General features: G+C 41.0%; 1 protein-coding gene across 1 annotated transcript in view; it reads left to right on the forward strand.

Moving 5' to 3' along the window:
- The first annotated feature begins 295 nt into the window (after positions 1-295).
- REPS2 (RALBP1 associated Eps domain containing 2) overlaps positions 296-12,324 on the forward strand; it is an 87,063-nt gene continuing 75,034 nt past the window's right edge. The window contains exons 1-5 of the mRNA XM_056861956.1: positions 296-407; positions 1,964-2,112; positions 3,804-3,930; positions 9,560-9,651; positions 10,947-11,085. Coding sequence (XP_056717934.1) covers positions 1,984-2,112; positions 3,804-3,930; positions 9,560-9,651; positions 10,947-11,085 — 487 coding nt within the window. The 5' untranslated portion in view covers positions 296-407; positions 1,964-1,983. The remainder of the gene's footprint in view (positions 408-1,963; positions 2,113-3,803; positions 3,931-9,559; positions 9,652-10,946; positions 11,086-12,324) is intronic.

Here is a 12,324-nt window from a genome sequence, read left to right on the forward strand (position 1 = left end):
TAAACATATATTTCATGTAGGAACATGTATATAGGGAGAATGGGAGGATATGGAGAAATGGTCCTGCAGTGAAATGTTCTCTTGTTGCAACCTCTTGAAGAGGAAGGAGTGTGGGGCAACTGTCTGCAATGGCAGTTTCTCTAAAGTGTAATAAAACTGGAGCTGATATTTATTCCATAGTATACATCATCATGATTTAAAGATTCCAGATGTTTATTCGAAAGTGAAAGCATGAAGCATTTTAATGATATGGCCTTCATCTCTCTCTCTCTTTTTTTTCCAGATTACAGAATTGTGTGGTGCTAAACGTGTTGGATATTTTGGGCGTGCTCAGTTTTATGTTGCTTTGAAGCTCATTGCAGCTGCTCAGTCTGGTATCCCTGTACGAATAGAGAGCATTCAGAAAGGTAGGTAACTTGCTAGGTTTAATTGATTGCTAATTTATGTTTTTGTGCTTGTTCCAAACTAAGTGCATGGCTACATCCTTTCAGAGATGGTAAATGTTATAAGATGTGAAACGGTTGTAACGGTTGCAGGCCACCTGGTCTAATGCATGGGAAACTATTACTGCATCTGTACGTTATGACACTGTACAGAAATAATACTTAACTATGGCTTGTTGTCATAGTTAAAGACGGTCGTAGGTGAGATTAAGTAAAATCAGTGCTGGCCTCCCTACCCCCCAGTTTATGATCTGTTTGAGGGTGGATACAGTAAGCACTTATATACGGAGACCATCTTCTATATTAATTGGGGTGGTTTTATGGTTTTATATATTTTATTGTTATATTGTAAAATGTTAATGTTGTAACCCACCCTGAGCCCTTCCTGGCCAAGGAAGGGCGGGCTAAAAGAGAAAGAAAGAAAGAAAGAAAGAAAGAAAGAAAGAAAGAAAGAAAGAAAGAAAGAAAGAAAGAAAGAAAGAAAGAAAGAAAGAAAGAAAGAAAGAACTCCATCTGAATAATTAAGCCAAAGCCCAAAGTGGCTTGCAATAAGAAATAACTAACTATAAACCCACAATAGGGTGGCGGGCTCTCAATTCTCTCTCTGCCCACAAATCTTCCTCCTCGTTCCAATCCAAGGCCCCCAGGCCAAGAGCTCTTTTGCCTGCACTACTGGCCTGCTTCAAGCTTTAAAATGTTACTGCAAGAAAGGAGAAAGGCAGAGACTCGGCTCCAGAGTCTTTACAGCCCTTGGCTGGTGTTCCAAAATCCTTCCCTTCTTCCAAACACATCCTCTTTGGCCTAACAAAGCCTGCGTAATAACGCCCTGCAATTTCAATGTGGTGCTGCAATGACCTCTAATAAGGGGTCTGGCCCAGCTGACCTCTAATAAGAGAAATTAAATTTTTGCTGAGGTGGAAGGGGCCACCCCCTCAATTATTTCCAATTATTATGCACTCAACAGAGATGGTGTTTCTGTTTTTAGATTGTCTACTTCCTTTAATCTGTTGCAAGGGGTGATAATATTTTGTGGGCAGCATTCACTGTCTGCTCCTGCAAGCCACTGAAAGGATTGCTGGGTGTAGGTAGGTTGTATACAGCATCTTGGAAAACTCGAACATACGACCTCTGAACAGAATCTCCTCTCTCTGTAGGACATTTTGGTGGCAAGAGGGGTAAATACTTGTTCTAAGGCAAATGTCATGTACTAAGTGTAAAATGACACACACACCCCATAGATTTCTAGGTTGCTTTGTACTTTTCTAGGCTGATTTGGATTGTACATGTGTCAGCTTTCTAGATGATGTAGAAAAACCTTATCAGTTCTGAAACTGTGCATGAATTGGTGATTGTGGCCTGAAAGTACTTTAAAATATATATATATTGTGTGAATGGATAAAAGTTCTGTTTCCTCTTAAGAAATAACAATAATTCTAAATGTTGCTTACATTTGAAGTGTTAGATTTTTTAAAAAAATGGTCACGGTTTAATTATAATAACCTTTGTTTTGGTTATTGAAGAATTACCCTTGCCTCTATTTATGGCCCTGAAAATTGATAATGAACTGAGGTACAGTCATCCAGGAGAAGCACATGGAGCTAAATTTCAGATGCCACATGCAACAGTTGAAAAAAACTCCTTCAGAAGATTAGAGGAAGGGGACAAGCAGGTAAAGGCCTTTCTGCAGTGCTGAAGTTTTCTTGTGTTGTAATAAAATTCTAGATTTTAATTTTATAAATAGAAAGTACACCACTAGTAACTGTTTTAATTATCAGAAGCAGGGGAAGTGGCACTGACTGGTAAAATGGGGGTGGGGGGTGGGGTGGGCAAAACCATTGCAGCCTCTCGCCTCCCCCCTCCAATATGTCGCACACAACTCATGCTCTGGCTGTTGGAAATCCTTTGGAGATTGTGCTGCCTGTTAGATTACTTGTTTGATTTATATGAAATCCACTTTTATTCCCTTTTGAAAAACATTAAGAAATCATTATTTGGCCTCCTAGCAAACCCATTACAATTGCAACCTGTGATTAAAATGTTTTTCAGTGGCCCAGGTATATTGTGGCCCTGTAGCCCAGGCAGAGAGGTGAAATTGACAAGAGCCATCAGACTGCACAACTATTTCTTAAATGGATCTGCCAGTGCTAAGCAGCTGATGGTCATGTATTCTTCTGTATATGTATAAGCAGCTGTATGGGAAGCAGCTTGAAGCAGCCGTCACTTAATTGAACATCCCAGAATCCAATAAACAAGGGCTATCTTTCCACGACACTCTTCTTAAAACTGACCTGTTTCTTTGAACCCTGTAAAAATGTGTTAGTTTGGTCAGAGCTATTTTCCAAAACACAGTTTAACCATTTGGAGATAGTTGGATGATCAGTCTTTTGTCTGCAATGGCTGATTTGAAGCAGTCAATAAACACAGTACTAACTCAGAACCCATGTTCTTCACAGTGTGTCTTTTAGACAGTTTTATCTACATCAAAGCAAACTATTCATGCAATATGTTGGTGTGGTTAAATCACCAAACCATGTGGGTGAACCATTCCCATTAACAGCTTGGCTCATTAAATTGATGTCAGACAAAAAATTTAAGTGACTACCCATGCAGTTTCTTGGACTATGAATTGTGCCTTCATGTAAAAATTAAGGTGTGCATCAATTGTGAACATAGCTTGAAAACTCTGAACTATTTTGAAATCTATCATTTACAAACATCAGAATTTAGTTTTTGAATTTAATGACTGAGTTCTTAGATGGTCTCTTATTGCATTTTTTATCATGAGCAATAAAAAGTTAGCTACCAAATACTCTGAGATATAAATACTGTTGCATATCAGCTGTCAAAGACAGTCAGAAGCTGTTGTATCATTGTAAGCTAGCCATCTGTTATTAGGTACAGAAATCAATTATCACTGCATTTCAGGCAGTGGCGTCAAATGTTGATTGTTCAGCAAAGATACAATATAAACAAGCTGAGCAGAATTTATGGGGGCAAATTTATTTGAGACCTAATTTTTTATGCACTTTACGTATAATCACTGTGGCTTTGATCCAAACTAGCATTTCTGCGGGAACAAGGATTTCCTCTTGGGGAATATAGGTTCCTCTCCCCTCCCTCTTTCCTGTCGTTGCCTGATGCGTCCCTGGGGATTCCCTGATGTTCCTGGGGATTCCCTGTCTTGCTCCAGGAACAGGATTTGGGGGAGCATTTCAGGTGGCTGCTGGAGGTGGGAGATAAGAAAGCGGCATTCTGCTGATGGAAATCCTTGTCCCCATGGAAACCCTAGCCTGGGCCCAAGCCTGTGACTCTAGACCAGCTGGAATTCTGTAACCATTCCTTGCTTCTTTCATTTCTAAGCAAGATGCAAAGTCTCCCCCTCTGTCTCCCATTGGTTCGCCACCTGCTTCTCCATCAAGCTACCAGAGAATTCCCTTGAGTTATGGGTATGGCATACTGAGGAGTGGGCTTGAACAGCAGCATGGAGGTAAGATGAGATCTAATTGCAAGAGTGATTAAGGAATGATCCTGACAATTTCCTATCTTAATTATGTCCTTTTTTAGAAACTGACTCAATCTTCCTGCTTTCTCATTATTCATTCTTGTCTTCCCAAGAGTTAGTTTGAAGTAATACAGGCATCCGCTTACAAACTAATGCTTGTAGCCTTTTTTCATTATAGAATGAGTTGAAATTCATGCTTTCCCCACTAATTTTAGAAAATATTCATTTTCATGGAAGACTATGAATCACTTAGAGGCCTGCATGGTCTTTTAATATAAATTCTATTTAGTATTCCTGATGTCAGATAACTTAAATTTGTTTCTCAGTTCTCTTTTAATTCTATAGAATCTCAAAGGATTTGTCCTTATATATGTATCTGATAAACGTTATCCTTTTGGGCTTCTTGCCATTGTAATCCTATATAATCCAAATATTTTGAGCCCCACATCTCCCCCAGTGTATCAAGAGATATTAGTATTTCTTGTGATACAAGACTAGGGTCGCCAACTCCAGGTTGGGAAATTCTGGGCAGTTTTGGGGTGGAGGCCGAGGAGGGTGGGATTTGGGGAGTGGAGGGACCTCAGCAAGATATAATGGCATAGAGTCCACCCTCCGTAACAACCATTTTGTTCAGGGGAACTAACCTCTGTAGTCTGGAGATCAATTGTAATTCCAGGAGATCTCCAGGCCCGTCCTGGAGGTTGGCATCCCTACTGTATTGCTAACGATGGCACTTTCCTTAAGTGCATGTCATATTCATATGTGAATAGAGAAGCTGAAAAGTTAAAAAGTTAAGTTCCGAAATCCTTTACCTTCTGCTTAAATGTAGAAATAAGAGGAGGATGCATAGTTTAAGTATTATTGAAAACCTTTTATTGAATAGTAAGAATTAGGGTTAAAACTTTTTGAAACCACCACATATTTGTTAGCTTGAAATCATTTACTAGAAAGAAATCATTTACTAGATAGAAGAATGGGTTGATCATAACAAGCATATAACGAAAACTGATGTTTTGGGGGGCTCAGTCTGGACATTGACCCGAAGACGTTATCTCGTTCCCTATTTCCCTTCTTTTTTTCCTTTTTGTATCCTAAAAATCTACATAAAAATTAAAAAAGAAAGAAAGAAAGTTTCCTCTGGGAGAAGTGGCCATCATTAGCAGAATGGATGTTGTGGGATCCATTCATATACAATTATATAGTACACCATTTGACATCAGTACTGGAAAAGAGAGGGGAAAATAGTAAAGCAAATGCTTTGCAGTTCCCATTTCTGACATCTCCAGTCTGACTGAGAGTAGTCCCTGCCTGAGACTTAGGGTAAGTGGTGCTAGTCAGAATGGACAATGTTAATACTCTAACAGAGCAATTATGAGGTGCACCTGTGCTGTGGCAGCTAGCCATTGTGTAACTATGGTACCGCTACTCCAAGCCTGTAGGATTTTGTTATGTGGCAGCCAGCAGCAAAAAGGTCTTTTTTTGTGTTGCTTTCAGTGGCCCCAACCGTGTCAGCATGCCCAGCGACCACGCCACTGCATTCCTTGGAGGCATTGTAGGGAGGGTGCCGGGCCATGTAGCCCCTGGCAGTGGCCAAGCTCTTTGCTGTCTGTGTGATGTTCCACAACATGGCCATGCCACCACCCCTTGTAAGGGGGCCTGTTGGAGGGTCCCTGGGTTGGGAGGCAGGACAACAAGCAATCAGAAGAGGCAGTGGTGAGGCAGGATGTCAAGGGGTACATTGAGCACAAGTGGGTACAGAAGGCTATCTGGTGCAGGAGGCGCCCTGTCACCCAGGCATCCTTTTGGAGTACTGTACCCACTGGCATCCTTGGGGAGGGATTATCTGGCACCCTCAGGATGAGTGTGGCCCCATTGTCTTTCCGCCAATTGTTGGAGTTCACCACCACCCTGACACACCACTGTCCCCCCTCCCATTCTATGCCAGGTCCCATGCTGCACCTGCAACAGTTGGGAAAAGTCAACATCTATAGGGCAGGTTGATTAAAAGGACCAACCCCCAACAATGTCCCCTCACTTTTGCACCCTCACAACCTGGCCACAGGTGCATGAGCAAGTGTTTGTGGGGGGGGGGGGGGAGAAGCCACAAGCTGCTGCACTGTTCACTGTATGTTTAAGGAAATATTTTAGCCTGCCTAATATTAATTCCATCACCTATCACCATATTAAAGTTTAGAAAAAGCATGTGTGTGTGTGTGTGTGTTAAGTGCCGTCAAGTCGCTTCCGACTCATGGCGACCCTATATGGGAATAGTGGAAATGTGTGGCCTGAATAGCTAGCCATTGAATAGAGGAGGTCTGTTACCTATCACCAAGGATGTCATGGTCACTATAGTATGAAATTGCCTTTATACTGGATCAGAGCACCAAGTGTTATCTACTCTGACAATATGTAGATGTGAGTCTAGTAGCAACATAGAGACCACCAAGATTTTGGAGGTATAAGCTTTTGAGAATCAAGGCTCACTTCGTCAGAGCTTTGGCTCTGAAGAGCTTATACCTGAAAATCTTGTTGGTCTCTAGGGTGCTACTGGGCTCAAAGCTAGCTCTTCTACTGCAGACCAACTCCTTCTGAAACAGCCAATACGTCTCTTAAATTCTTGGGCAGAAATATTTCTCAGTACTTGCTATCAGAGGATTAATCTGTTGCACTTCAGGCATTCACTGTACATTCAACTGAGAAGAGGTATGGCTTCTATACAATAAGTACCCTGAGGTTCTGTTCACACATGTATTGTAGCAGTATGGGTCATGCTTTGAGCTGGTTTCAGCTCTTTTGCAGATGCTGCTTGATAAGAATCAAAAACCTGCAAAACTAATTTGATGAAAGGTCATGGCAGATATGGTACTGATATTCCTCCAAGTATTTGATAAGTTATTGTCCATATACATCATTTTTTAAAAATGCCAGATACCATTCTTCGCATGCATGAGATGTAGTGGAAAGTCAGTTATTTAAATATGTATACATCTCAGACTATGCTTATTTATTTGGATGTATGTTTCACTGAAACGTCCTTCATAGTGAGTGAGCCTTATGATCAAAAGTCCCATAGGTAGCTATATTTTGACAATGTTATTAATTACGATACCCTCTTACTACATTGAGTTCAGCTGCTTTCTCACACATTGAATAATGCACTTTCCCAAAAAAGAAGGGGGAGAAACCTCTGATAGAAGACAGAAAAACTTGTAACAACATGTAGCTATTACAAAATTATACAAGATAGTAGTAACAAAGGTTCAGAAGAAATTGTGAGACATATATTGCAGTATACATATAATGAGCAAAAACAAAGTGCTGATAACACAAAACCACAACAGTGATAGGGTCTGCCAGCTAGTATCCCATTTCGATATCACCTTCGGACTGTAACTTTGGAATTCAACAACAAACAGAAGTATAACTAATACAAATATCACATATTAATTATAACTATTCTTTGAGTGTCATTGTCCAACCAGTTCCCTATCCACCTAACTATCCTAGGGTCCAGTCCACAGTCCTCTAGTTTACCCATCAGAACATCATGGGAAACCCTGTCAGAAGCCTTACTGAAATTCAGGTAAAAAACATTAACCACTTTCCCTTGATCCAGTAAGCTCGTCACTCGATCTAAGAAGGCAACAAGGTTGGTCTAGCAGGATCTATTGGGGACAAATCCATGCTGACTTCCCCGGATCACCAAGTTGTCCTTCAGAATCTCGCAGATTGATCTCTTTAATATCTGCTCCAGTATCTTCCCTGGGTTAGAGGTCAAACTGACTGGCCTGTAGTTTCCTGGGTCATCCTTCCTCCCTTTGTTGAAAATTGGGACAATGTTCACCCTCCTCCAATCTTGTGGCACATCTCCCATCCTCCAAGAGGTCTGGAAGATGATGGACAAAGAAAAAGAAGAGTTAGTTTTTATATACCAACTTTCTCTACCACTTAAGGGAGACTCAAACCGGCTTACAATCGCCTTCCCTTCCCCTCCCCGCAACAGACACCCTGTGAGGTAGGTGGGGCTGAGCGAGCTCTAACAGAGCTGTAACTTGCCCAAGGTCACCCAGCTGGCTTCATGTGTAGTAGTGGGGAAACAAATCCAGTTCACCAGGTTAGCCTCCGCCGTTCATGTGGAGGAGCGGGGAATCAAACCCGGTTCTCCAGATCAGAGTCCACTGCTCCAAACCACCGCTCTTAACCACTACACCACGCTGGCTCTCTGCAAGTTCCGTAGAAAGTTTTTTGAGTGCTCTCCGGTGCATACCGTCTGGTCCAGGGGATTTGTACTCATCCAGTGCAGCCAGGTGCTTCTCAGCTACCTCTCTGTTCATGTCAACTAGCAGCCCGGATGCTGTGGCTTGCCTACTATCATCTCTAGATGAGCCCATTCTCTTTTTCAGGGAAACAAAACCGAGGCAAAATAGGCATTGAGCCTTTCTGCTTTATCTCTGTCTTCTGTCAGAGTTTCTCCATTTTCACCCAACAGTGGGCCTATGGCCTCTTTTCCCTTGCGTTTGCTCCTCATATATCCGAAGAAGCTTTTCTTGTAGTGAACTTTCCTGGCCAGCATCAGCTCACTGTGAGCTTTGGCCTCTCTGATGGCTGACCTACAGTTCCTAGCAACCCGCAGATACTCTTCTTTAGAGATATGTCCTTGCCTCTGTTTCTTGAACATTTCCTTTTTCTCCCTTAGCTCATCATGGAGTTCTTTGTTCATCCACATTGGCTTCTTGGATCCTCTACCATGTTTGCTTCTTGTTGGAATAGCGAGGGCTTGAGCTTGCAAGAGCTCTTGTTTTAGGATAGCTCACCCTTCACTTGCTCCTGCGTGATTGTTTAACAGATGACTGCTATCTATTTTTATTTATAAATACTGAATTTAGCTATGTAGAAGCAAGTTCCTGTGCAATCTCTGAATGCTGAATTTGTCCTCATTAAACCTACCCTTGATATCAGCATTTCTTCCAGGATAGCATTTGCTTCTTTTTCAGCATTAGGAAACGTTGAGAAAAGTGAGGCTTTAGATATTATTTGTTTCAAGGCATTTATACCACCTTTCAGTATAGCTCAAAGATGGAGCTGTTTCATGCTATACTTTTATTAGAACTTTAAATTTAAAAAATGAGCCTAGGTGCCAACACCAGCTCGGGAAATTCCTGGAGATTTGGAGTAATGCCTGGGGAGGATGGAATTCGGGGAGGTGAGGGAAGTCAGCAGTCCGTAGGATCCACCCTCCAAAGCTGCCATTTCCTCCAAGGAAACTGATCTCCCTAGTCTGAAGACCAATTGTAATTCCCGGAGAACTCCACACCCCACTTAGCAGTTGGCAACCCTAGCCTGCAGTGTGTAAGGTACGTGATCACCATTTAAAGCTGTGCAATAGAATAAACTTGTGCTGGTATTCTGAATTTATACAGCCAGTTCAGATGTAATAAAGTGAGAACTGGGTTTTCATAGGTAAAGTAAAGAATTGTAATAATACAGTCACCTTTCTTAATAGAAAGGGATATGATTTGACTTTGCGGGGGGCATGAGGCTGAAAGAAATTTCTACTTTGACGTTGTGCAACCTCTGCAAATATTCTGACTTATGTTTCCTTAATCTTGCATAGGTCCCTATGAAGTTAGACATTCTACACACCAGCAAGAAGGACCAGGGAATTATGGGTCCAAATCAGTACCAGCCCATTATTCTCTCACACGGGTAATACATTCCAGGGGGTGGTAAAATTATTTAACAGGAAAAATCCTGTGCTGGCCAAAATAGTTATAGATATAGAATATGTTGTACTGTACATGACACAATTTTGAATGAAGCCATGAACAGTACAAGTATCCAGTAGCTAGAACAGTAGTATTCATTGAGAAACTGCCATAGACTAACCGGAATGTAAAATTTATTCCTTGTAAGTATTTTTTTTCCTATGGAAAAATAATAATTCCAGGTATGTAATACATTCAGAAGAAGTAAGAGGTTAAAGAATGTTTGAACATTGGCCAGAGAGCATATATTTGCTTTGGCATCCTGACTTGTGTGTGAATTTTGAATGGGTCAGAAATGAACAGTTGACAATTTATTTATTACTAATAAAGTCAAACACGGATAGCTATGTAGAGTAGGATCCAACAAGTCACAGTCTTTCTTGTGCATGTATATTTAATAGGGGAATTTAACAGCAAACTATTTTTTGCATGTCTTGAAAATGAACGCTGCTAACCTACATGGCTCCTATTCGTGTATGTGTGAGAGAGTGTGTAACTGGTCAGACCATCTCTCCCTGTTATACTTTGGATGGATATTCCCCTCCCTCCTTGATTTAGGAGGTCTCAGGGCTGATGCAGACACTTATTTCTGAGGTGGTAATCTGCTTATGGTGACCTTTCCACCTCAGTTTCCAACCTAAAATTCTATCATTCATGCATGTATTTATTTTTTCATTATTAAACAGCTGTTAATCATTTCTAAATTATTTCAAATCTAAAGGTAAGAAAGCCAAACAATTTATATAAGCTTGGCTTTCCTGCCTTTAGCAAGGAAAACATAATAAACTCTCAAGTAAATAGTAGGAAAAAATGAATTACTTTCGTTTCTGAACAGAGTAACTTGTTTTTTTTTTTAATGAAAATAGTTACTGTGGGATTCAGAAAGTTAAGTGACGGTGAGTTTTGAAATGTAGTCGACAGTGTATTTTGTTCAACTTCGGTTTCTAAAACACATTATTAAATAGATTCCAAGTATGCTATATTTTGGTAAAATAATTTTGGCAATGTGTACATTTATAAAATGTCACGTATGCAGAATTTCCTATGGTTCTGTGAGTCCAGGCGTTCATTTGCAGGACCAACCATTGTAGACCATTGTTAACATTTGCCTTTCCCTGCCCCTTTATTTTAAAAAGAATTTCAGAGTAAGAATTGAACAAGTCTAAATCTTTGAAGTTCAGACATCTCCGTGTTTCCTCTACCATTCCAAATGATACTCTGCCCATTTTTTTGAAGTCTCTTTCAGTAGAGCGAGAGCCACAGGACAGTGGTAGTAATTACCCAGATGACCCCTGGAGAATAACTGATGAACAACGCGAGTATTATATCAACCAGTTCAAGTCCCTACAACCTGACTTGAACTCTTTCATTTCAGGTAATGTTTGTTGTATGCAGAGCAAGGGACTGTGAAAATCCTGGAAATGGTGGAGAAAAAAACCCAAAATACACAAAGAACAAGCTTAATGGGGGTTTCTCAAGGTTTTGCATGTATTACACTGAGAAATCTTGCTTTCTTTTTTAAAAAAAATCCAAAATATTATGTGGGTTGTTTTCTGTGTTAAATGCACAATCTAAAGTATATAATGTCTACCAGGTCACCCTTATCCACTTGCTTCTTAACCTGCTCAAAGAACTGCAAAATTTGGTAATGCAGGATTTCCATTTACAGAAGCCATGCTTAATATTCCCTCAGCAGGCTTCCTAAATATACTTAATGAGCGGGACACTGCAAGGATTTGGGGGGGGGTTCCCTCTCCCCCTTTCCTGCCATCTCTCCTTCCTGTCCACCAGCCAACCTACCTTTATCTCCTCCCCATCTTCAGTTTTCCACCCTTCCCTCAGGGATCTGTGTTGGGACCGGTGCTTTTCAACCTGTTCATCAATGACCTGAAAGTGGGGGTGAACAGCAAGATCGCCAAGTTTGCAGATGGCACCAAATAATTTAGGGTGGTTAAAACAAAATCGGACTTTGAAGCACTCCAAAAGGATCTCTACAGACTGGAGGAATGGGCATTAAAATGGCAAATGAGATTCAGTGTGAGCAAGTGTAATGAAATGCATATTGGGGCAAAAAATCCCAAGTTCACATGTACACTGATGGGATCTGTGTTGGCAGCAACAGACCAAGAAAGGGATCTTGGGGTGGTAGTGGATAGCTCGATGAAGATGTCAACCCAGTGTGCGGCTGCTGTGAAAAAGGCAAAATCAATGTTGGCCATAATTAAACAAGGAATAGAGAATAAAACTGATGCTATCATACTGCCCTTGTACAAATCTTATGGTGAGAACACACTTGGAATGCTGTGTACAGTTCTGGTCACCACACCTAAAAAAGAATTTTGCAGAGCTTGAGAAGGTGCAGAGAAAGGCAGCCAAAATGATCAGGGGACTAGAGCAGCTGCCCTTTGAGGAGCGGTCAAAACACTTAGGGCTGTTCAATTTAGAAAGAAGTTTAGAAGAAGGGTGAGAGATTCAAAACAGATAAAAAGAAGTATTTCTTCACACAACACATAGTTCAATTGTGGAACTCCTTGCCCTAGGATGTGGTGATAGCTGCCAACTTGGAAAGCTTTAAGAGGGGAATGGACATGTTCTTGGAGGATAGGGCAATCCA

The sequence above is a fragment of the Euleptes europaea genome, chromosome 16 (genome assembly GCF_029931775.1).
Source record: "Euleptes europaea isolate rEulEur1 chromosome 16, rEulEur1.hap1, whole genome shotgun sequence".
NCBI classification, from domain to species: domain Eukaryota; kingdom Metazoa; phylum Chordata; class Lepidosauria; order Squamata; family Sphaerodactylidae; genus Euleptes; species Euleptes europaea.